At 39.2% G+C, this 25,811-nt stretch overlaps 1 protein-coding gene across 10 annotated transcripts in view; it reads left to right on the top strand.

Moving 5' to 3' along the window:
* The window catches only part of ABLIM2 (actin binding LIM protein family member 2), a 110,473-nt gene that overhangs the window by 36,604 nt on the left and 48,058 nt on the right, over positions 1-25,811 (top strand). For all 10 annotated transcript variants that reach the window (XM_014935953.1, XM_014966838.1, XM_014935956.1 and 7 more), the window contains exons 5-9: positions 173-299; positions 2,405-2,498; positions 18,589-18,676; positions 21,882-21,940; positions 24,725-24,802. In XM_014935953.1, coding sequence (XP_014791439.1) covers positions 173-299; positions 2,405-2,498; positions 18,589-18,676; positions 21,882-21,940; positions 24,725-24,802 — 446 coding nt within the window. The remainder of the gene's footprint in view (positions 1-172; positions 300-2,404; positions 2,499-18,588; positions 18,677-21,881; positions 21,941-24,724; positions 24,803-25,811) is intronic.

Here is a 25,811-nt window from a genome sequence, read left to right as displayed (position 1 = left end):
CAATACCAGGGCAGCAGCACTTGTCATCCATCGGTGAGCAGCCAGCAGGAGCTTTACAGCCCGCACGAGCTGTTACCAGGACACCGATGGCTCCTCATACTGCAGTAACCTGTTGTTGTTACGTGACCATCTAAAGTGTGTGATTCACTCATACCGGATTTTTCCCTTGCAGATTGCGGGGGCTGTGGCTCAGAAATCAAAAATGGGCAGTCCCTGGTTGCCTTGGACAAACACTGGCATTTGGGCTGTTTTAAGTGCAATACATGTGGCAAGCTACTGAATGCAGAGTACATCAGCAAGTAAGTTGACTGGAGCATTTTCCCTTGCTTTCAGCATTCTTTTAGTACCAAATAATTCACTGTTGCATATCCTTTACTTCATGTTTATCAGTGTTTGGAGATATATAAAATATTAGAGATTATTACTTAAATTATTTTCTAAATTATATTAAACACAGAAAAATTCAAATTAAGAAAAGTAGAATTTGTCCATTTATCTGAAATGGGACTTGCCAGAGCTGTAGAAAGGCAATGGTGAAGTATGCCCTTAGTTATATGGGTTTGACTTTGCTCTGTGCGATGCTGTAATGTGAAAAAACAGATACTATCCTTTCCATGTGTTTCACATAAGCAAAAATGTTCTCCAAAAGTTCGTTAAGGAGGTACGTATCATGCTTTTGAGCTGCTCCAGAGCCTCATGCTGTCAGATCTGGACTGAATGTGATTACAGTGATGAGAGGCAGCACAAAGCACACACACAGACCAAGTTCCATGTCAACACTCATATCAGTCCAGTGAGATACAGAGCTTTCACTGGCCAAAGCACCTGGGATTAATTTCTCCTTCAGAGAAGTGTGTTGATACGATGAAATTTTCCTGAACGGTTAAGTAATTCAGTCACCAGTGCCCAGAGATGATGGAGTTTCAGAGATGATGTCCCACTGACTTTTCAACAGTTCTTTGGATTTAGATTAATTCAAGTATACATGTAATTTCACAGCTTGCACTGGAGGCTGAGAAAACAGTATTTAATAAAAGGGTGTTCTTCAATAAGGTTTTGCATTATCTCAAATGTTATGCTACTCTGCTTTTTTTTTGCTTGTTATTTAATAATAAAGACTCCATAAATTATAAAGATATAGGTATTGTGAAATCCTCTTTTTAAAAAAAGCTAAAAGCCAAACAAAATAACTCAAGAGAAGAAACATCCTTGCTTCAATTAATTCAATTAATTATTGTGATAACTTATAGGTTAGTCTCTGAGCAATCCAACTTGTATACTATAAAATTAATGTTTAGGTTTCTCCAGGGAAATGTCCAATAAAATTATGCCTCTGCTAATAAATCTGTCTTATCATGGGCTGTTTTAGCATAGCACGCTATGTTAACTATGTTAAATATGGACCGCGAAAGTCATCAGAGGTCTGGAGCACCTCTCCTATGAGGACAGGCTGAGAGAGTTGGGGTTGTTCAGCCTGGAGGAGAGAAGCCTCAGGGGAGATCTTGTTGCTGCCTTTCAGTACTTAATGGGGGCCTACAGTAAAGATGGGGACAGCCTGTTGCACTAAGACAAGGGGTAATGGCTTTAAACTAAAAGAAGGTAGTTTTAGACTAGATATAACTAAGGCATTTTTTTTACAATGAGAGTGGTGAAACACTGGTCCATTTGCCCAGAGAAGTGGCAGGTGCCAGTGTTCCCATCCCTGGAAACACTCAAGGTCAGGTTGGCTGGGGCTCTGAGCAGCCTGATCTAGTTGAAGATGTCCCTCTTTATTGCAGGGGTGTTGGACTAAATGACCTTTAAAGGTCCCTTCCAACCCAAACTATTCTGTGATTCTTCTAGAAGAGCCTTCAGTTTCTTCCATTCATCGATTTAGTGGTCTAATTGTAAAATTTGTTAATCTATGACTGTCTTTAAGCAAGTCCAGTCAAGAATGTCAGTAGACTTAAGTGTTAATCAAATTTGGTTTACAGTAAAGAGAGTCAGTTGAGAAATTGCTCTGAAGTCTAAGCTAAATACAATTAAATGATAAATAAAGAGTGAAAGAGTAATACATAGAAATAAGTAATTTTTTTTTCCAGAGTGTGAAACAGGTGGAAGAATTTAGTGAGTAACACTATCAAAGTGAAGGGTATGAGACTCTGAGACTGAGTGTTGTGACTGGGTGAGAGGCAGCAGCTGAATTCAGCAGCAAAGCAGACAACTGGGGTGTGGTAGACCGTGAAGGGCCAGAATAGTTCATTAACTATTCAATTATTTGCAAAATTAACAAATGCAAGTATTTAGGAGGGGGGAAGGTCCATAAGCACCCTGTGAAGTGTTAAAGTATTAACAAATTTTAGCTGTAAAATCTCCCAGTAAATCTGTTAGCCTACCTAAAGCAATCTCTGGCTTACTTCTCCAGGGATGGCATTCCATACTGCGAAACAGACTATCATGCGAAGTTTGGTATCAGATGTGACAATTGTGAAAAGTATATCACGGGAAGAGTGCTTGAGGTAAGGAGAAACTGTCATTCAAACACATCTCAAAGTGTAAAAAGAGACTTGCTCTTTTCGTTCTAGTCATATTCCCATAAGTGGGTCTTGATGCAGCAGTTTAATGTTACTTTTGTGAAATACTAGGAACTTTTCTATAATTGTTTTCTGTTTCTCTCTTAATGGTTTGATAATATACATACTCTGTAAATGGATATTTGCGGTACTGGAGTACATTCAGATAGCAAAAATAATAAGTCAGTGGGTTATCAGGCACATTTTAATACTTGTGCTAAATTCCTTTGTAAATTCTGTTCTTTGTTTCTGCTTTACATTCGCCAGAGTTAGAGTGAAGCTGCTGAAAAGCTGAAATGAATCCTTTGAAATGTATTTTTTCACCCAGAAATGAGCTATGTTTCAGAGTTTTTTTTGAGTTTGCTGGTTTAGTGTAGGTGAATGTTTATACTTTATCATAAAGAGATTTCCACATAACTGACCCAGGGTCTGAAATGGTTATATTCCTTTGATATAAATAGAACTTATCATTGGATCTAAGTGTATGCTTATCAAATCAATGATAATCATTCATCCACTTCTTCTTTCTGCCCTTTTTCTGTATCTTGTGAAGCCTTAGCAGTACTGGAGTTAGGAAGAGTTTTTCCAGGTTCCTCTGTTCAGTCCTTTCTCTTCATCAGTTGAGAAAGCCTGGAGGGAGTCGTACAAGGACTTGACTGTCCCAATGGTGGACAATTATAGCTATGGAAGGGATTGAGAAGCAAATGGAAGGAAACAATGACTCCCTGCTAGATGTCATGGTATGGTGTTAGGGTAAGGCATCGGAAGCTTTTCCACTATCACGTGTTTTTACAGACATCTCAGAAAACAGGCTTCTAATAAGAGTATTTGAAAGAGTATAAAGACAGAGTTCTTGATATTTACAGATGTCTCTCTCAAGTGAGAGAGGGGAAAAAAGAAGATAATATTAAAAAAAAAACTTCAGAAATGTGAGGGGTGACCAATGGACGCTGCTACACGTTTTCAGAAATGACAGCCTTAGACACTGAATGAAAGGTAGTAAGAGGGGCTGGGCTTTGGAGGTGAAGCTAATTAATTTATATTTGAAGTGATAAAGAAGAAAAAGGTGAATGCTAAGAGTGTAATGGTAAAAGCTGTAGCAAATTTGGGGTGCGCTTACCTGTAGTAGGTTACAGGGAGTGATTAATGCTAAGATGGGAGAAAAATAGAAACTCCCATTTCTCTATTGACTCTTTGCTTTACAATATTGTGTTTTTCTGTTGTAGTTTTTGCCTTGAAATGTCTGTACAAAAATACTCCTTTTATTTGGTAATATTTTATCTGCAGGATGGTTAAACAACAGCATGTGGTGCGATCTGATTAAAAGCTGGGTCCTTACTGTCTCTGTGGATGATGGAAAGGAAAAATAAAAGTTAAAAAGATTTGCATAGTAACAGTGCTGAGTTGGATTTGTGGGACGTGTGGCTGTATCTCTTCTAACTGCTTGGTGAGAGCGTACTAAACAGGATGAAAGTTCCTTGTTTTTTGTTATAGATGGACCAATTAGAAACTTGATAAAAATTAATTCTTTAAAGCTGTTGTAGGAGGTTTACCATGACTGATCCGTCTGTCATTGTAGTTCTAGGTGATGTTTTTAGTTAGTGCATGTGTGCCCTCCTCCTCTCCCTTCCTTAACGTGGCTCTGATGAGAGAGCTCTAGCACTGATTCTCTTCTTACTTTGATACTGGCGCAGGCTGGGAGTGACTTTGATTGAAGTCTGTGGCATTTAACTGTGGGAAAAAAACTGATGCAACATTTTGAAACCCTTTTTTTTTAAAAAAAAAAAAACCTTAAAAAAATGACAAGAAAGGACTTTCACAATCTGTAAAAGCACAGCAAAGCCAGATAGTGTCACTGTCAACTAAGAAAGATAGGATGAATTTAGTGTGAAACAGGCAATGGTTTTGAACAGGTACAATGATATTTAATGTCTGGAGGCTTATTGCAACAACCTGGAAACTTTATGATCTATATCCTTCTCTCTATAGGATTGTATAAAACATGTTGTTGCTTTGTGTGCAACACAACTAATGAAGCTTGAATATGGGTGAATGTCCAATGTCCTAGCATTCTGCTGTCACGATAGGTCCTATTCCTCATGACATCTCCCAAAAACCTGCTCCCATCCCTTCTGTTTCCCCATGAAGCATTTCAAGAGCTTTCTTTACGTTTCTACTGCCTAAGTGGTCGAGAGTTGACACCCAGTGGGAGGCTCCTTCCATGGTGATCAGCCTGTGATTTCCATGAGCTTTTGGACCTCTGTAAGGGATCACCTTAAATGGCTGTTGAGTTTCAGCATTGATGGTGCAGAACAGTCAGATGAGGAGGTAGGATGTATACCTCATTTCGTTAGGAAGCTAGACAAAAAGCCGTGACCTAAGAAAACAGATTTGAAAGAACGCAGAGACCATATCCGTAGCTAACATGGTTAAGTCATTTGTTGTTCGTCTGCAGCAGACAGACTTGTTTGAAAGGCTGGGAATTGGGGCTGATCTCTTCTGTCTCTCTGGTATCAAATTTGGGGTGTGTGTCACCGGCCAGCTTGCTGGTATGTTTGTGTATCTCCTGATCAGGAGGACAGAAAAAAAGAAAAAGTAGCCATGGCTGGTTCTCATTGTAGGGTGTATTTTTTGTGCAGTTGTCTGAAATCCTGAACATTTTTCAAAACTTCAGTAATTCTCTTTACCATTTGAATATAATCTGGAGATACACTGAAATAATATGGGCAAATTGCTATTAAAGTGGGGGAAAATCTTGATACTGATATTTATTAGGTGGAAGATTAGTTTCCCAAGGGAGTTGCTGGAAGCTATCACTTAGATTGTATTAAAACAAGATTGGATGAGGCACTGGAAAATCTACGTTAGGGAACAGTCCTGCAATGACAAAGGGAGGGACTATATGACCTAATAGGATTTTTTCCATCTCTGATTTCTCTGATAATGTCAGGAGGACAGCTGCTTCCACAATTATTCTGTGCCCAAATTTTATAATATTGTCTCCCTTTCAAACACTTGTTCGTTTTAAGTGTTTATTCAGCAGAGGAGGAAGGGAGAGTCAACTGGTGTGAGTTACTGATAACTGACAAAAATATGGCTGTTTTTGTAGGTTGCCAGCCAAATACAATGATGATTTAGTTACTTAAATTCTTCCTTCAGCCCGTTTTCTGATTCATTCCATGTAGTAAATGGGCTTAAACACAGGATAGTTCTGTTTTTAATTCCTTTCTTGTTTCTTTCTTCCACTCCATTCCACCTTGGCTTGCCCCCAGTCTCCCAGGGAACTTCTACTGGAAAAGCTACAAAAGGAGCTAATTTACGGACACCATAAATTCTTCTCTTGCTTTTAAAGGCAACAGTTTTGCTGTTCTTTTTACAAAAACCTTGCCCACCAATGCTTTTATGGGCAACGTTTGCTTTGCTTGTGAAGGATACAGAGCCCTGTTTAATGCAACATCCATCCTCTCCTAGAAAATGCAGTGTTTTACCCCTGACCATATATATTGATAAACCTACCACCTTAAATGGGGAGCAAGAGGTGACTGGAGTTCACTTTATGGTTTGACTTAACATGCAGTATGACTGAAAACCTTATATGGAGAAAAAAAGGTTTATTTTAGCGCTTATGCTATAGTTCTGTTCCTAGTCCAGCAATAGCTAAAATCATGCAATAATACAGAAAATAAACACATTTTAAAATAACAAGCTGTTGATTTTTATAGCCAGCCATTTCCCTTTTGTCATGTTGTAATCTATTTCTCTGCATTTGGCAATAAAAATATTTTTTCTCTCTTTTCCTAGCACAAGCTGTTGTTCATTAATTAAAATCGCTACTTGTGCTAATAAGCATATCATAAAAATAGACAAAATAAGTTTAATTGCCTTTTTTCCTAAAAATATACTGTATTTTGCATGATAATTCAGAGCCTGATACAAACCCCTTTTGATCAAGGAAACATTTTCCATTTGTTTTTTGATCTTTAATCAGTCTTGTAGCTGTGTTTTGCTCAGAGGAGGCGGAGGAGGGTTGCCTGCCTCTTAGTCCTTCCCACATGAGAAGCTGTGTAGAGGCTTGGAAGGCTGTTGAGGTGCGTGGAGGAGCTGTCTGACACACAGTGACTCCTCCTGGTCCCCTCCTGGGGAACATGCCTGGGTTTCCTTAACATCTGATATTTAGAAACTCAATTCCAGCAAACTCTCAATTTTTAAGGGGCACTGTATAGTTATTAATTCTTGTGATACAGATCTTCTCCCATTAATTGATGAGCTCTACAGAGAATTAATGGAGAATAGTCTTAGTTCCTCACAACTTTTGTTTTGCAAAACTGAATGAGCCAAATTCTCTTCTGGTCGTGAGGTCAGCTCCAGGCTCTTCTGGGGATGCTGGTGAAGTATCACACTGCCTATTCCCAGCTGGAGCTACCTTCTCTCATCATGGGGGGACATACTCCAGATGATGCCTCACCACTACCTTGTGCAGCAATAGACACCCCTTCCACTGTTTCAAAAGACAATACTTTTCCCTGGTACATCTTACACCGGGTGTGGATTTTTTCTGTGGTTTCGTTAACACTGACAGCCTGTAGCGAGATAAGACTTGGCGGGGGTTCTCTTCATCTGCTGTCTCAGCTAATGATGTTGTTAGAGGAAGCCTTCATATCCAAAGATAACTTCCTGGGGATGTTTTAATGGCAAATGTGGCATAGGCTGTGAGGGATGGTGTGATTGCTTGGATAGGCAACTGCAGCCCAGCAATGGCCAGGGTTAGTTGGCACTTAGCAGGCCTCCACAACCAGCTCTACTGGTGGCTGATGAACCTCTGCGCTACTAGCTGGTGTCTTGAATTTCATGTGAATAAAAGTTGACAATGTAGCACATTGGAAGTTATGCTTTGGGAGAGGTCTCTTGGGGCTTTTTTACATGCAACTCAACCGCTGCTGTAAGCGCTGAGAGGGATTGACTAGACTTCTGTCTACAACTGTCCTGTGATTTACAGCTTCATGGTTGTGGTGGAAATGTGTCCTACAAGTGCTGGTGAAAATAGCTCTCTCACTTATTAAACACAAAGATGGGTCCAGCTGCTGCATCTGACAGGATAACATGGCAGTGTGGCACTCAGTATATGTAGGGGAAGAAAGGATTAATGTTTTTCTGGTTTACATTGTCTAGAAAAGCATAATTAGTTGGGTTTTTTAAATGTATTAATCATAACTGTATGTTACTTTAAGGGAGCAAATGCTAGTAGGCACTAGACAGGAATGAGCCTAGAAATGTCAATTGCTTATATGTCAATTAAATGCCACTTATACATCATTGACTTATTAATTAAACATAAATTATATTTTTTTTTAGTTTGTTTTTTGGTTTGCCCTAGGGTTGAGCTGCTTTTGTTCCCTGCCCCATCTACTTTGTAAATCAATTGCTTTTCCCTTTGCAAAAGTCTTGGTATAGCAGAGAGACGAGACTAATTTTTTACACAGGGTGTACAGATTTCTGCCTGCAGTGTGGAAGAATGGTTCGTTCTGAAATGTCTGTTTCCCTGCTGTTTCGCTAACAACAAAACCTAGTGATGTGTGAAAGGTACTTGAGCAGCTTGTAATATAGGCACTAATACTGAAACGTACAATAAAACCGGCTCCGTCTATATGAAGGAAGGGCTTCCAGTAGCATGGGGAGCCTCGCGAAGGCTGTCAGAGCTGTGAAAGGATCCAAGCGTCAGTATTAATCTTCAATTAGAAACTGCTCTCTACGCCGGTTTTCTCCCATCACAAGAGAAGAAGGAAAACTGTTGGAAAAGATACGTCTAAATAAATCAGCATTAGCTCTTGTGAAAGGAAACCGTCTAAGGTAGGAAGCATTAACTAGCACTTTCAATGCTCAGTGTTTGCAGAGATGCAGGGTGTTTTGCAGCTTGAGAACAGTCTCTGTTTTGGTGCCCCTTGCATTTGTCTGGGGCTGCTGCTTTGCAAAGGCAGGTTAATCATCAGTGCATGGTACCTGAACGTGGCTGGGTAAGTGTTAATTCACAGTTGACTTAGACTTTCTGCTTTAAAACAGACATCATTAAAAATGCTATCAACAAGCATTAAATAGCAATGCAAATGTTTTTGACCTTAGCTTTCAGCCTTCTCTCTAATCAAATTGTATTATTTTAGATAAATTCACCTTATCTTTCTCCCACCCTCATCCTTTCCTTTTTTCAACCACCTCTTCTCTCCAGAAAGAGATACAGAGCTACACCTATCCGTATTTATTATCTGAACTGTTAAAAATTCACAGTTGTTGAAACATGTCAGGAAAACCCAGTACGTATTTAAATGCACTGTTTGCATAGTTTTTACCCTGTAAAACAGTTACTAGATTTATTGGGGAAGAGGATGGAGTAGCATTTGGTGATAGCTTAAGCTATAGAGCTTACATTTTTACCAAAGTAAAGGGTTGTGCAAACTCTTTCTGAATAACTCAGAATAGAAGTTCGGAATTTGAGGGAAACTGGTTGATAAAGCAGAAAGAATGACTGTTGCAGGTTTTGTGGTGTGGGTTGTTTTTTTGTTTTTTTTTCCAGTTGCTTGCTTGCTTTTTGTTGAATATTTCCCTCCTATGTATGGAAAAAGTCCCCAGTAGTGCTGCTGTGTGTTTGTGCCTGTGTGGGTTTGTATGTGTTAGAGTTTAAGTGCATAGTTTGAACTCTTGAGCCTGGCAGACAGGTGAATGGTGTCCACTGCCTTGTCTCGTTACACTAAAATGTATTGCCAGTTAACTATCCTAAACTATCTTAACTGATTAATTAAAGCATCAAAACAGTGATTCCAGTAGCCACCTCGACACTGTCTGAGCCTTAGACACAAACAGCATATATGTGCCAGTTACAATGCCTTTCTAAGCAGTGTGTTGCTGTGGTGATGCATGGTTATCTAGTACTATTGGCCAGCATTTGAATATTTTGACAGTGTGAAACGTTGCACTTTTGGGATGTTTTCGGTTCCTCATCCAATTACTTTGCATCATTTCTTTCATTTCTGGTGGGTCTTCTGACTCATGCCTGGGGCACACAGTGGTCGGCCAGACTGCTGCTCCTCAGTGCCCTGTACCTACCCATCATCCAGCCACTGGCACAGGTGCCTCCCTCTAGCTGTCTCCTGTAACCATGACAGTGGTGCAGCAGTTAAGTGCACTTAGTGACAACTGGTTTTGTTGATAAAGTATATCCCGGATGCTCTGTGACACTAAGTGACAACGGTATGGTGTGTCTGCTAATAGCAAGAAAGCAGCCTACGGGACTCATTTCTCGTGTCTTTAAGATTTATTCTTTTTTTTCATCCTGCCAATATGCAGCGTGTTTTGTGCTTCTTCAAATTTCTTTCCCTCCCAAAGAACTTCTGAATGGTACCTTGAACTGGAAATGTGTGGATGAATCTGAAAGTAGTAACGTTTTACTTCCAGGAAGTACTATTAATGTCAGTTCGGCATATGACAGCGGCATTTCCAATCCCAGCTAAATTTGGGGGTCCAGAATATCAGCCCTTACTTAGGCACAGAATAAGAGATGGCTTCTGTCCTCAGATGTTTGTAGCCTGGATCACCACAGCCAGCATGAAAAGAGCTGGCTTCATCTGATATATCACGCTTCCTCTCCAGGGCTGTTCAGTGTTGGTTGCAGCTTCATCTTCCCATCTGAAATGGGTGGGCTAAATACATATCTGCCAAGTCGAAAAGGAAGGGGAATGTGTCTGCAAGTCATCTTTCTCCTTCTTCTCTTCCTCTCTGCTATCAAGGGATGGCAGAAGTGAGAGCCAGCTGCAGCTTGTCTTGGCCCATAAGTGGGTTTTAAGGAGTGGGAGAGGAAAGTGGATAAGAAATGAAGGAGGCTGTTGAGCGAATGGAAAACAGAAGCCTCTTCCAATCTCAGTGGGTGGTAAGAAAAATTTGCGAAGCTGAGATGAAAAAGACAAAAGGGGCAGATCACTGATTGCATAACAATAGCATCTGAGTTGCAAAATCAGTGATTTTAAGCATGAAAGATGATTTTGGTTTACAAGATCATGTACCAAAGTCTGTAGAAAAACTGCACTATTGACCTTTTCCAGCTTTTGCCTGACTGTGACAGGGCTGAATTTGCTCCTGAGTCAGAACTTGTTTGCAGATGTCACAAAATGCGAGTACATTTATAATAATGCTGATTTTAGTCTTTTTTTTTTCTTAGTTATTCCCTTTAGGGTTTTTGAATTATATTTGTTTGTTTGTTTCTCCCACAAGCATTAGAAGCCTCTCCTTCTGAGAGTTCGCTATCTAGTAAGTTACTATCATTCTGAAGTAAATGTCCCCTTTGGTACATTCGATCTGCGCTTTATACCTGGAAGAATAAAGAGTGTGTGGGAGGCAGTAAAAATGACTCAAATGTGGGTGGGAAGTCTCAAGGCTCTGCAAAGTACAGCGAGATGAGCCAGAACCAAGATAATGTGAAGTAACTGTACATGTGAGACAGCTAAAGCTGTAAGTAATGCTGCAGGTGCATGTATTGAACCTTTCCCATGACTGCTTCTTGGCATCTAGTGGAAGGATAAGTGAATCCAGGAAGGAGAACATGAGGAGAAAGATTGATTTAAAACATTACACTACATTTACGCTGGTGTAAACCCCGTTGAAAATGGTTCATTTGCCCTGGCACACTGCTGAAGTGACTCAGTGGTGAGTCAGGTCCACTGTGACTAAGACAATTAGGAATAGTCTTCCTCCACATAATTCTCTCTTTGTCTCCTGGCTCTCACACTTTTCTCTCCTCGACACTGTTGTGTAACATAAGCAATAGATATTTTGCCAAATACCTCTGCCTTGGTAATGTTGCTTGTCCCTTCATACCCAGTAGATGATATGACAACTGTTTACTAACTTAAGCAGTATTGTATACAACTATTACTGAGTAATCTTTCAAGTTCTTCTGTAGCATACGCAAAACTCTGGCCTTGCTATAAATGTGAATGTGGTTACACTTAAAGCTGGTAACTGAGCACCATCTTCTACTTCAAGCAGCAAAGGTGATTCAAGCAAAGACTTGAATGATTTTCTGAATATCATCATTTTGAAAATACCCCATAGCATCCACTTTATGGATCAAGTATAGTCCACGTAAAAAATAAGCCACTACATGAATGCAATGGCAGAGTTATGAGTGTGGCCACTGAGCAACACTTGATGGTGCGGTGCTGTGCACCTTCTCCAGGGTACTCTTGAGATAAAGAGAGAAGAACAAACACCTGGGCCCTCCATGTTACACAGCCTTTTAGCATTAAACCCATATCGCACAACCTCAAGTTGAATTGCTGGCCAAGAACAAGAGGTTTATATTACTGGGTGGGAATTAGCAAGAACAACCCCTAATTTCAGCCTGCTAAGTGGAATAACTTGATAGGAAGATTTTCTGTGGCAGTTTTGTGCTGTTACGTCAGAGAGTTTTTAAATAATAACTAATCTAGTTCTGGGAGCAGGAGCTAGAATCTTAGCTCAGCCAAGTCAGGGAACTGCATTTACCTACAGAAATTGTGAATTTGCCTCCATAAATCAGTGCAGTGACTGGTTGGGTGATTTAAAGTTGAAGTGCTATATCTCATTCAAAAACTTCATTACATTTCATGAAGACAAATATCTGGAGTTCCTTTTTATATTTGTATTTCATTATCAGTTTCCTACATGTTTCTGCCACCTAAGAAAAAGAACAGTTCATTCACATAATAGTTTAGTACCCCAGCAAAAACAGTCATTTGGGGAATGAATGAGGAAGCATAAACAGGATGAATTTAATATCAACTAAAGGAGTTCAGGGGTTTTCCACCTTTTTTGATTTACATACTCTGAAAAAATTCCCCAGGGAAGTTACGTACACCTCAATGTTGAATTTAAAATGATAAATAATGAACTTCCCTTACCCAATGTTAAGGTATTTTTTTCTCCTCAGATCTACTCATATGAATCCATGGACATAAGCTGAAAGTGGTAGGAGAAGAAGTTGTATCTGGATTTTATGTTCTTGTTCCTTATAACGTACATCAGACATGTCTTGATTTATTTTGATGTGTTCAGTTATAAGTACTTGGAGGTGAATATGCATAACCCTTTTTATTGAGCATTTATAAGACCACATGTAGGATACTGCATCCAGTTTTGTGCACTCCCATATCAAAAGACATTGATTAACTGAAGCTGTTTTGGTGTAGGGCCACCATGATAGTTGAGGGGCTGAAGCACATCTCCTGTGAGGAGATGCTCAGGGACCTTAACTTGTCCCACCTGGAGAAGGGATAGCTTCAGGGGGATCTAATAGAAGCATTGCCATTCCTACAAGGAGGCCTTCAAGGGTGTGTAGGCAAGCTCCTTACTGAAGTGCATGGTGAGAGAGCAGGAGACAACTGTCATAAATTGAAAGAGGGGAAGTTCTGATTGGATAAAAAGAAAGAAAAAAAATCATTGTAAGGATATCTAAGTACTGGAGCATTCTGCCCATAGGTTGTGCAGTCTCCATCATTGAAAGTTTTCAATATCTGACTGGACAAATACCTGAGCAGACTGGTCTGAATTGAGCATCAACCCTGCTTTGATCAGGAGGTCCTTTCCAACTTGAATTATTCTGTCATTCTGTTGTGCACTTGCACACTTCCTGACTTTAAACTGAGTTGTGTTTCTACTATTAGCTGTATAACAAAGTGTACCTGAAGAAATCTGTGCCCTTTAATGAAGGAATGTGAATGTCCACGGGAATGAAAATTATTGAGGGAATGGAGATAAGTATATAAAAGAGAATAATTTATTGTGTAACTGAAGTTTAAACTTTTGCCCATCACTACAGTACCTAAGTATTTTTCTTCTCAACCCAAATAGTAACTCCCTTCCACTTAAAGATAGCAGCAGTCAAGTCCTATGTCTTTCATAAGAGCTCTAGTCCTTCATTTCAGGGTGAGAAGCTGCCTGATGGAAAGCCTTACTGATTGTCGTTGGTTTTGTGCTTTATTCTGTTTCCCTTTGCTTGAACAGGTGGTTGTCTGGTGACGACGCAACTCTCCAACAAATTTGTTCCATGTGAGAAGCTTTGAACTATGAGCACTTTATACCCGTCTTCTGTTGGCTTTGTTTCTGGGTTATGCAAGTGTACTGTGCCTTGGCATGCCAGCAGGATCAGTGTTTTGTAGGCTGACTTCCACTATCTTTGTTCAGGATAGAATACAGTTAGGACTTCATTTGGAGATTTTACAGTATGAGGATGGCAGGATTTGGACCTACCTCAATAGATAAGTCAGTGGTAATAATGCACTATTACAGCAATCTATTATACCCTTAAAATGGAAAGTTCTGTGATTCAGTGAAAACAGTCTTTGATTTGATTGAATCATTGCAGCAGTTTAACCTTTTCTCCCTTCCATAATATTTTTTACTCCCGGCAGTAAAAGGTGTTGTTACTGCTGTGCATTTTGATAATGAGGTTGATTTTTTATTATTTTTTTTTTCAGGAAGAAGTTTACTGAAAACTTCTCATTCTGAGAAAAGGAACTAAATAATTATCAGTTTATTTAAGATATTAAATGTTTTTGTCAACTTTCTTCCCTCTAAATTGGAGAGATATGGATTTGATGGGTATACTGTTCCGTGAATGAGAATTGGTTGGATGGTCGCATCCAGAGGGTAGTGGTCAATAGCTCAGTGTCCAGATGGAGATCAGTGAGATGTGGTGTTACTCAGGGGTCCGAACTGGGACAAGTACTGTTCAATATCTTCATCAGTGACATAGACAGTGGGATTGAGTGCACCCTCAGCAAGCTTGCAGACAACACCAAGCTGAGTGGTACGGCTGATATGTCTGAGGGACAGGATGCCATCCAAAGGGACCTGTACAGGCTCAAGAAGTGGGTCCATGTGAACCTCATGAGGTTCAACAAGGCCAAGTGCAGGGTTCTGCAACCCTCAGTATCAATATAGGCTGGGATTGAAGGAATTGAGAGCAGCCCTGCCAAGAAGGACTTGGGGGTACTGGTGGATTAAAAGCTAGGTGAGCCAGCAATCTTCGTGCTGGCAGCCCAGAAAGGCAGCTATATCCTGGGCTTCATAAAAAGAAGCATGGCCAGCAGGTCGAGGTAGGTGATTCTGCCCCTTTATTCCATTCTGGTGAGACTCAACATGGAGTACTGCATCCAGCTCTGGAGCCCTCAGCACAGGAAGGACATGGACCTGTTGCAGCAGGTCCAGAGGAGGGCCAAAAAAATGATCAGAGGGATGAAGCACCTCTCCCATTAGGACAGGCTGAGAGAGTTGGAATTCCTCAGCCTGGAGAAGAGAAGGCTCCGGGGAAACCTTATTGTGGCCTTTCAGTACTTAATGCAGCCTTGTAACAAAGATGCGGTCAAACTTTTTAGCACGGCCTGTTGTGACAGAACAAGCAGTAATGGTCTTAAACTAAAAGAGGGAAGTTTTAGACTAGACATAAGGAAGACATTTTTTACAATGAGGGTGGTGAAACTCTGGCCCATGTTGCCCAGAGAGGTGGCAGCATGCCCCGTCCCTGGAAACACTCAAGGTCGGGTTGGCCTGGGCTCTGAGCAGCCTGATCTAGTTGAAGATGTCCATGCTCATTGCTGGGGGGTTGGACAAGATGACCTTTAATGGTCCCTTCAACACAAACTATTCTGTGATTTATTAGCTACTTTACTAAGTGAGTAATGAGGTCAGATAGGACGTACATAGACTTCACTGGTGAGAGAATCATCAGAAATCTTGAGTCTTCTCTCCAGGAGAGAGCTTATGCTTTGAGCTCTAGGCTGTTCTGGCTCAATCCCTCATGTGTCAATCCATAATCAGTTGTCACTCATCAACTGGAGTAAGAGATGACATCAGTCACCCTCCTAGCAGTGGCATGAGAGGCCAGAAAGCAATGTTATTGTGATAGGGTTACAATTATTATACATATCATCTTTTATTACAATTCTACCACTTCATCAGTTCTTGCAGCCAGAGCCAGAGAATGAGTAGACATTTTTGCTGAGCTTTCTGCAATAATGTAGTATCTTTTTCCTGAATGATGACAGCTAATTTAAAACCCCACCTTAACTAGATAAGGTTATTCCTTCTGGTATGAATTACTCGAGTTTTGCTAGTGTTGCATATTTCCCAGGCCTGGTGTTAATACTGCTCTACAGACTTTAGGATAACACCCCTTACTGTCTTCAAATTGGGCTTTAAATTTTGTGGTTCACATTTGTTGCATGAGGTTCATTCTTTTATCTAGTTCAAGCCCTGAAGTTATGAGAAATGAGAAAAGGAGGTTGTATGTATTTTTTTGCAGAGCTTTTTGGACCTGTTTTAAGTGAAGCATGGGTTTACCCAATGTTCTGTGGGACAGGTAGCAACACTGTGGTGCCCCTCCATGCTTAGGGCAGAGGGTGTGGGGAGGTCCTCAGCTCTGCTGGGAGAACGTTCCCCATGTTGACCCAGCCCAGAAGGCTCCTCCTGCTGTGCAGAGATTTACCATTCAGAGAGGTCCCTCATACCTAAAGGGAATGAAGTAATTAATAATACTTTGTCTCAGAGTGTTAAGGACTGTTTTTACTCCACCTTTAAATTAGACACCAAGACTTTGACTCGGTGACTGTGGAAGGCTGGTGTAGACATTTGAAGAAAAAATAAACTGTTGATAGTCTACTGTGTTCCTAAGGACACGCTTCGCCATTCAGGTCTGGCAAAATACCAGTTGAGAATTAATCTTTATGTTGATCTTCATAATAATACTCTCTTCACATCTGGATGCCTAGGCACACAGACCTGGTGCAGTCTTGAAGCAAATATAGAATATTGAGAAGTTTTCTTACAATCTACCGCTTGAGCCATAAGAGATCTCTGAGAGATGAATGTCTCTTCTTTTGTGCTATCTGTGTGTTGGTATTTTATTAAACATGGGACAACAGTCTGTCAAACTAAGCATTCAAACTGTGCAAAGAAGAAGTGACCATATGGTTAGAAATTTGTTTGCTGCATTAAACTCCCTCACATCAATATGACCAAGAAAAAAAAAAAAAGGCCATCATTACAACTAAACTGAAAGCATAAGACAGTTGCTGCCCCAAGCTTATAAAATTTCTGAGTTCTGCTGGAACCGATTGTTCATCTATGAGATGAAGCCTCCAAAATAGTCTGAAGAGAGAGGAGACAGGGTGACTGATTAAAACCTCCTTGGCACGTACCCAAGGGGGTTAAAGTTCACATTTCAACCCACCACACCCAGGTCTGAATATAGTTTATGGTATCAAATCAGGCTAATTGTATAAACATATCAAGGAGTATTATTAGTTAATTCCTCCATCAAGTCCCTAGCCTCAGATCCAGCTGCTATCACCTCTCCTTTAGCAAGATGGTGTGATCTGTTTTAAATACTTCAAATGACAAAGAATCTGCCATGTTGTGTCTTCTGTGCTTTGGTTAGAGGAGGCACATCGTAAAAAAATTTTCAAAGGGGGAACAAAGAAGACTGTCAGCACTTTGAGTTATATGAAGAGTTTGAGTATGTCCCATTTGAACTCAGAGGTAATTATGCTGAATCCATTGGCTGGTGTGAGCCTCAACAAAAGGATTACTGCACCTTTTCTCCCTGCATTTTCTGTTATAATTGTACCTAAGTTATAAAAAGATGTCTTTTTTTTTTTTTTTTTAATTATGCTGAATCCATTGGCTGGTGTGAGCCTCAACAAAAGGATTACTGCACCTTTTCTCCCTGCATTTTCTGTTATAATTGTACCTAAGTTATAAAATTTTTTTTTTTTTTTTTTTTTGCCATTCTACCACTAGTTGATATGTATTTGGTTAAGCTGTTAAATTTAGGGAAATAGAGTTTATTGTGTGATGCATCCAGGTTATCTAAGAATGTGTTCTGACAGTTTATTTTAGCAAAGGAGTAATTGAATTCCCCTAGAGAGTGTTAGCCTGGGAATTGTATCAGCTATGCTGAATCAATTGAATTATTGAGGCTATGCATTGCTTTAACGATGCTTGTGCAGTACAAATCTTCCAAAGGAAATTATATTTCTTTTCAGCTTGATATTCCAAATTTAAGTTTATCTCATGATAGTTAAATAACTTTCTGTGCTTAAATACCTGCACTCTCTCAAGCAATTTCAAACCCAAGGTTTAAACCTGGTACTGATACTTCACTATCTGATACTTTGAAGTGTTGAGGCAGTAGTGACCATCTTCCATGTCTGAAGTTGCAGAAATCACCCAGCAGTCTGCACAAATGACACCATAAAAAGTAGAGTGAACCGGAACAAAGCTGTTTTCAAAATAGCAGTTCTGATGTGATGCGTTACTCATCTGCATTGCTGATTAACATACAGCAACAGGTTTTCAGGGATGGACCAAGTTAACACAGAGATTCTTTAGCCTAAATGTGTCACACTCCTGTATTCGATAGTATGAATGCAAAATAGCACCCAGGCACAAATTGTGTTCTTTAGTATAAATATGCTGAAGGCTTCAACATTCAGTCAATGAAAAAGAGTAAGACATGTCAACCCTGTAGTAAGAGTGTTAGATTTCGAGATTAATAGAAGGAGGATTTATGGTGCAGTGCTGTGAGAGCATATTTACATGGTGAAGACAGTGGGGCAATACTTGATAGTAATTTCTTACAGGAACATGCAATGGCCTCTCAGCCTTTTCCAAATAAACACATTAGGAAACATTCTACATGGACGAAAATTTGCTTATATTTAACTCGGGGAAAACGTGTACACTCTATAAAATTGCTTTTATTCTGTAAATTCAGAGGCTTAACTATTGCACATCAACATTTATGTGTAGGCAAGACCATAATTACATTTTAAATCAGGAATCTTCTGTAATCAAAAATAAGCATTGTGGATGTAAGAAATTGTTGAGCTAATTGGCATTAACTAATTTACTCTAATTAGTCATATTCTAGAGGATGAAAGAAAAAACTCCTCGTAGTGAAGCTTCTAAATGGATCAGTATACTTAATCATCTGTATGGTTTTTTTCCCTAACAGGCAGGAGAAAAACATTATCACCCAACGTGCGCACGATGTGTCAGGTGCAGTCAGATGTTTGCAGAAGGAGAAGAAATGTATCTTCAAGGTAAAAACAAAAAAATACCCCAAAAACAAAAAGCAGACCAGTTATACTTGGCAGCATTGTGCTCTTGCCCATACCTGCTAGCACGGATGAGCTTTTTGCACATACTCTCACTTCATAACTACCAAAGAAAGTGAAGGATGTAATGTGTAGGCTAACGAAAAGCAAAACCAAGCCCTTGTTGCTTCTTACTCATCAATTACTTCTCTCTCAGTTCAAATCCAATAACAAGTGTGAATCATAGAAAGAATGAGCGGTAGCAGTTATTTCATGCAGATGGAGGTACTTGACGGTGAAGACTATAGAATTTTCCATTTACTAAATAAAAGTGACTTTTCTGCAGTGATAAATGGTCCAGGTGAAAGTTCACACACATGTGGAGCAGCACGTTCTGTAAAGCTGCTGTTACAGTCCTAAGATCAGGTCTGTACCCATTGCCCATTTGCGTATGAGGAGAAAATCTGAAGGTCCTTACCTGAAGTGCCCTCAGAGGGTGGAGAGGATGCCGTGGAGCTGAAGCCCATACCTTACACAGCCTAAGCGTGCACAGGAGAAATTCAGTGGTTCTTGTCAGGGAATTTCAGTGGCAATAGAGAAGGAATTGCACAATAATTTATTCAATAGGAGGAAAAAAAAGTTATTTGCCATAGATATGAGCTAAAAATCTATATTTCCTAAGTAGCAAATTTTAGGTGTACTAAACTGATCAAAGAAAACAATGTCTACACAGTTAAATACAGGGTCAAACACCAGAGAAAATGAAGGCTTTTGCCTATGTCTTTGGCATTTTCTTTTCAAAGGAAAGCAGAAAAGAGAAACTCTGTGGGATGTGGGAACTGCATGGCTGGTGTGTTACACTAAAATCACATGCTTGCCTAGATCTGTATTAAAACTTTGCAATTGTCCACAGTTTTCTAGAAGCATACTTTGCAATCATTCATTAAGCTGGAAAAGTTAGACTTTATTTAAAACACAACAGTGGTCTCAGTAAGATCTAATTATAATTTAATACGTTATTTAAACTGACAATTTTATTGTCACTTTGGTTTGCAACAGGAACTAGCTCATTAAAGGACATAATGATCCTTGTCTGTGCTCATGGATTCTCCCACAGGAGCCAGAAAATGCTGTGGCTCTTCCAATTGCGAAGTAACTTAGCAGTACTGAAATCCCCTGGGAAATCAATGCTTTAAAAAGATATTAAACTACAAATGTGTTTGTGTATGTCAAACCTTCTGAAACTGGGTTGCAAGTGATTCTTCTTTTTAAGATCAGTTAGTTCTAAGGGTGGATATATGTTAGGTTTTGTGCGGATTTTTAGTTCAAATAACCGCAAAGTATGCTCAGGTCCTGTTAATTTGGACCCATCTTACTTTATTTTCTGGTGCAGGAAACATTCATACCATTACCTTTAGTCTTTCACATGAAGAGCAGTTTTCATTATAAACTGGTGCTAACTTAATAAGAGATCCTTGATTGGGTATTTGGACTGCCTGGCCTGATGCGTTAGGTATAAAACCCTGGGGTGTGACATATTTTATTAAATTATTCTTCATCCTCTTAATAAACTACTGTAAAGTTTCTTTAGCTGTTGCGTGTTCCTTTAGAAGAAATTGAGTCATCAGTGGTCATCCAGCAGATGACTTTTGGGTGAAAGGGCTCTTTTTCTCCTGTGTGAAAAAGTTTTCCAGCCAGTTTTGTGTGACCACGGGTCACATAATAATCTAAATACTTCTTAAAACCGTTGGGAAGATTTACATCAACTTATGCAGCAGTTGGGACAAACGTTTGCATTGGGCAAGCTCAGACTCACTCATAATTGGAAGACAAATTAGTATTAAATTTAAAGGTGCTGTAAAGACGTTTCTTAGTGGTTCAGTCCCAAAAAACTTCAGTAACTTAGTAAACAAAATTAATCTAGTCTGTGCTTACAGATAGTCTTTTACTGCTTGAGTCTATGTTCATCTGGGTTATTTTTGTGAAATAAATTCTAATGATCTCCATCTGTCTTCTGGGAAATAGACTTGCTGTTTTTATCTTGTTTCCAAAATCCACTGGTTAGAAAACTATCAAACTGCAGTGAAAACAAAGCATTTCCAATAAATCTTCTTGGTGCTCTCCACCCAGTATAAACATTAAATATTTATAACACGAAGGTTCTCAACTTCCCATTTAGTCAGGCAGAAGTTGCATTGCACTCACATTGTTTAACTGTGCAGAGCTTTAGTTTGTGGTTTGTCCAAGCCCAGAACTGGCATAAACATAAAGGTTCCTTTTTACTATGAAAATTTACAAATGATTCTTTTATTTTATATAGTTACACACATTCCACTTCCATTGAACACTGAGTATTGAACAGTGTGTTCAACTTTTAAAAATATTTTTTCCCCTTTGTGACTAATGGAAAACTATTAAGTTTCTTTTTCACACTTAATGTTTACTTATATCTCTAGAGTTCATAATGCTCTCTTCTGTACGTACATGCAATAGAGAATTGGTTCATTCTGTATTTTCTGCTTCCTCCAGCATGGATATTTCCCTGAATTTGGGCAGTTATTAGTATTTTGACTTATGAGAGACAAACATGTAGGAAATGCAAGATCAGTACAGTGAATAATTCAGAAAGGAGGACTGGATTTTCAGCTAGTGTTAAATACCACAGCACTATTCCATGCCATCACAGTGGACTACTTGGTATAACTTGAACCAGACTATTACAAGAATATGTATAATAAGAGTATGGGAAATGCTAGCTACTACATGTAAGGGGAAAATATATATAGCATGAGAGTGGAACAGGTTGACCGGAGGTATCTCCATCTGGAGATATGCAGAACCCAACTGGGCACAGCCTTGAGCTTCCTGCTGTACTGGGACCTGCTCTGAGCATGAGGTTGGGCTGCAGGAGCTCCAGAGATCCCATATCACGCTTTTTAGGACTCAGGTTATGATGTTGATCTCACATACTCAAGTATGTGTAGCTTTTTGAAGATCACCTAGTCTTTAAAATGTATGTGATCAGGCTTACTGATACTGAGAAGCTGTCAGTTTTAGCTTTGAAAGCATCCATGAAGTGGTGACTGCAGTGTAATCAGTGTGCTGTATCTTAGAATACCTTATAGGAAGGTTTAATAAGCTGCTTTTTTTAAAGCTTTTAAAGTTCTTATTGGAGAACTGAATTAAGCAGGACTTGAAATTTACTTTCCAGGTGCATCCATTTGGCATCCAGTTTGTAGACAAGCTGCAAAGGCTGAAGAAAAAAATAAGGTAAAAAAACCATATTGATATTCCTTTGTCACATTGTTCTCTATTCATTTTTTTGTAGTGGGCATGGAGGGAAGGGTTTGGATTTTTTTCACCACTGTAATTTTAAATTTTAAATGACTGAAATCTAGTAGGTTAATGTAATGTAATAATGTAATGTAAATATTCTGCTTTTACTTAGTGATTAAAGCTACAAGTTCAGGAGAATGCTGACCTAAGAGTTATACGTATAAACTGAATAAGGAAAAATGTAAAAATATGAAAGAAAAAACGAAGTTAATTTTTAACTTCTGTCTGATTATGATGTGATCAGTGCATGACCTCTTCTCTTTTTATGTGGCTCTGCACTTAAAAGATCAGAGGACTTTCACTTTATTTGTTTTTACAAAAAAGATCTCCTTGGAATTTCTTTTTTATTATTTGTTTGTAAAATGTTGGCAAGCGAGCCTCAACTTAATTTAATCTCTGGCTTTAAGTACCTCCTTAAGTTGGATGATTTGTGCATCTGTCTGTGTGCAAGGGGGAAAGAGGAGAGTTCTGGCAACTTTAATAATTACAAGGTTAGCAGATGAATAAGGTGCCCCTAGGAAATGAAGAATTAATCTGTAGCTGGGGAAAAGATCTCTCTGAAGTGGTGGGACTGATGCAACTATCTCATTTAATGTGGAGGCCAAGTATGGGGTTTTTCAGTTCTGATCCTCCAAGCTGGTACCCTTGTTCAAAAAAGCTCTGCTTCGATTCATCAAAGCTTGGAGGGAAGGCACAAGTCAGACCAGCAGGCAGCAGCTATAAAAAGAGTGTTTACAAATCTGGTATGTTAGCAAGTGCAACTTAGACTAAATTACAGTTTTGGAAAAAAATTTGGCTTAGGCTTTGCCCTGAAGGGTCTTGGCTGTATTTTTTGTACCCATGTGTTTGGGAAGCCATTGCTCTGGTATTCTTCATGGAGAGCTCTGAAAATCAAATAAGTAGCATTTCTGTATAAAACCTATTGTTTAATACATGTTTATTTAAAATTGTTAAAATACTTTAATAAATGCTTCTGAATCAGCCTAGCACTGTTAAGCAGTATTTCAGGCTTCCAAAGGATTTTATTCTGGCTGAGTAACAGAAATTGCAAGCCTAAAACCCCAGGTAATTTATTGAAAATGTAGTAGGTTGGGTTGGTTTTTTTCCCTCCTTCAAAGAAAGGCAGTGGACAAAGTTGTACTGGGTTCCTACTGGCTGCCTTTTCCTCACAAAGGTGAAGAAAATGTACTTGTAAGACACTGTGTAAAGGCTGACTCATTTATAACACATCTCTCAGAGTGCTTGGAGTCTGCCCTGTCCCCAGCAGAGAGGAAGACATCTGTATCTGAAAGTCCGTGTGAGTTTTGCTTGAGTACAGGAAAAAAAAAAAAAAAAAAAAAAAAAAAAAACAAAACAGAATGGAGCTCAAAGAGTTTTTCCAAGTCTAGTCATTTTTCCTTTTTCGTAGGTTTTTCCTTTTTTTTTGGTCTTTACACTAATTATCAAAAAATAAACCAAAAAGAAAGGGTACCATTTCAAAGAGGGTAGTAATGGACTTTTCAACATAACTTGTAAAATTGGGAATGGGATATACTGGTTGAGAATTTTTCTGGTCACTCTTTGCAGTTTGCTATTTTTAAAAGTTATCTTTCTGTATATTTATATAGATACATGCAGAGCATGTAATTAAATAGGTGACAAATGCAGAAGGAGTAAATGGCAGCACACTCTAAAGCTTTGGAGATGGAGTGGAAGGGAAAAAGAAGTTGTGAAAGGGAGTGACAGCAAAAAGAAAAATGATGGGAGAGTGAGATTGTAAGCAGAAGGGATGAAGCTAATACTGTGTAATGCTAAAATCCTTCTAAAGGTCTGAACAATTGTAGCCTCCAGTTAAGAAGTGTCACCCTTTAGTGAGACAGTAAATGGTGGTCATTCAGAGTGCATGGAAATGGATGTACTTTTTGCAATCAGGAACAGATTTTTCCACAGTATTTTATGATGAATTAACGTATATGGGTAAAAGAGGGTATAAAACCATAGATTTCATAGTAAGATTTGTTTAAACTTCAATTATGAATGTCAGGTCTGTTTGCTCACGGTTAGTATCGTCATGTCTCACAAACCTTTGTTGTTCAAAAGTAACTATATTTTTCATCATAAGGGAATCAACCCAAAAGAAAGCAGTAAAGGTCTGTCACTCTGAATGCCAGAATGATTGAAAACAGAGCAAAACCAGTTGAGCATTAAAATTAATCTGGTACTGTTACAATCAGAGAGGGGAAAGCTAACCTATGGGGTGCCTCATTCAGGGCGCTGTGTAGGCTGTGGTGCTGTTTGCTGGGAGTGAGTGGTGTGGTAGCGTGACGCGTTCCAGAAGTAATATGGATTGGTTTGGTGGTATAACTTTAAGGTGAAAACGCTGCCACCCTGTCATCTTGTGACCCCAGACTCAGAACTATTGTCCCTGATAATGCCCAAAAGCTTTCCTGGCAGCACAGAAGTGCTCCGGCCCGTTTCATTCTGAAGGGAGGGGAAGAGAAAGTCAAATGTAAAATCATTTTTGCGTTTCCAAGGGTCAGTTTGATTGACTAAAGGTACTCTTTTCTTTTTAACTTATTGGTGTGCCTGTATGTTTTGGACTTGCTTTAATATGCCATTTTTGAGTGGTAAAGGTTAAATTAAGTTAAATGTCCTGCACATTCTTTTTGAAGTAACAGTTACATCCTCTCTCCCTCTCCTCTATTTGTTATCTATTTCACTTCTCTTATCCTGCCGTAGGAAACGAGGACTTCATCTGAGAGTATTATTTCTGTACCTGCTTCAAGTACATCAGGTTCCCCAAGCCGTGTGATCTATGTGAGTATTTCATGGTGAAATTAATTCCGTGGAATGGGGAAAACCCTGTGCTTCCTCCTACAGTTTAGCACATTGTGTGGAAAGCTAGTGTCTCCAAACCACTGCAGTTGGTGATTCCTCTAAAACAAAATTTACTTTCTCATGTTTAAAATGTTTGAATACTGCATTTACCATAACAGAACTCTGGCAGTTTCCTGTTATTTTTTGGTGGTGTATTTATAGCACTTACATTACCACTAGAGCTGGCTTATACCAAAGCATGCAAAATACCACAGTGCTTTCTAAAAAAAAAAGTTTAAGTAAACAGAACAGCCCACAGGTAGATTACAAGCCTGGATTTGAACACAACTTGTCTAAATCAAGCTCTTGGGCCTGCATCCGATTGCTTATGAAAACACCCGTGTGTGTGATTGCAGGACTCGGGCCTTGACAAATGCCAGTCCCTAACCTCAGAGGACCTTTGATGTGTTTATGGTCTAAGAAGTGCTTCCTCTGGAAAGCTCATAGAGAGGATTTAAAATAACAAGTATGATAAAAGCTTAAGTTGAATATTATTTTTTTTTTCAGTGCCAGGTGTACCTTGCTTATCATAATTACTGTAGCAATTCATGGCCACCAATAAGCAAAAAGTATCCATAAGTGTGGCATGTTCCGTACAAACATGTTTTGGAGAGCTTCGGTATCCCCAGGGCTATTCTTTGTCCTGTCCAAGTATCCCTCAGGTAGGCAGGTCATTCTTTTTGAATAGGACCATATCCAGAGGAAATTGCTGCAGATGTGATTGACTGCTGCAGAGGTTATTATATAGAGTTTAAAAGCTTTTATCTACTTTTATCTACTACACTGAGACAAGCAAAAGAGTGCCTGGGAGCCAAACTTGTCTTTTTTTCTTCAAGTATAAATTATTTTGAATGCAATATACTCTTTATCTGAGTAAGAGTGAACTAGAAGTGGGAGAAAACTGCCCCTTATCAAAATGTTTATTAGTTTTTCTGAGTTCCCCTTCCAG

This window comes from Calidris pugnax, unplaced genomic scaffold, assembly GCF_001431845.1.
Source record: "Calidris pugnax isolate Ruff unplaced genomic scaffold, ASM143184v1 scaffold14, whole genome shotgun sequence".
Taxonomy (NCBI): domain Eukaryota; kingdom Metazoa; phylum Chordata; class Aves; order Charadriiformes; family Scolopacidae; genus Calidris; species Calidris pugnax.
This window is presented reverse-complemented; position numbering and strand designations above follow the sequence as displayed.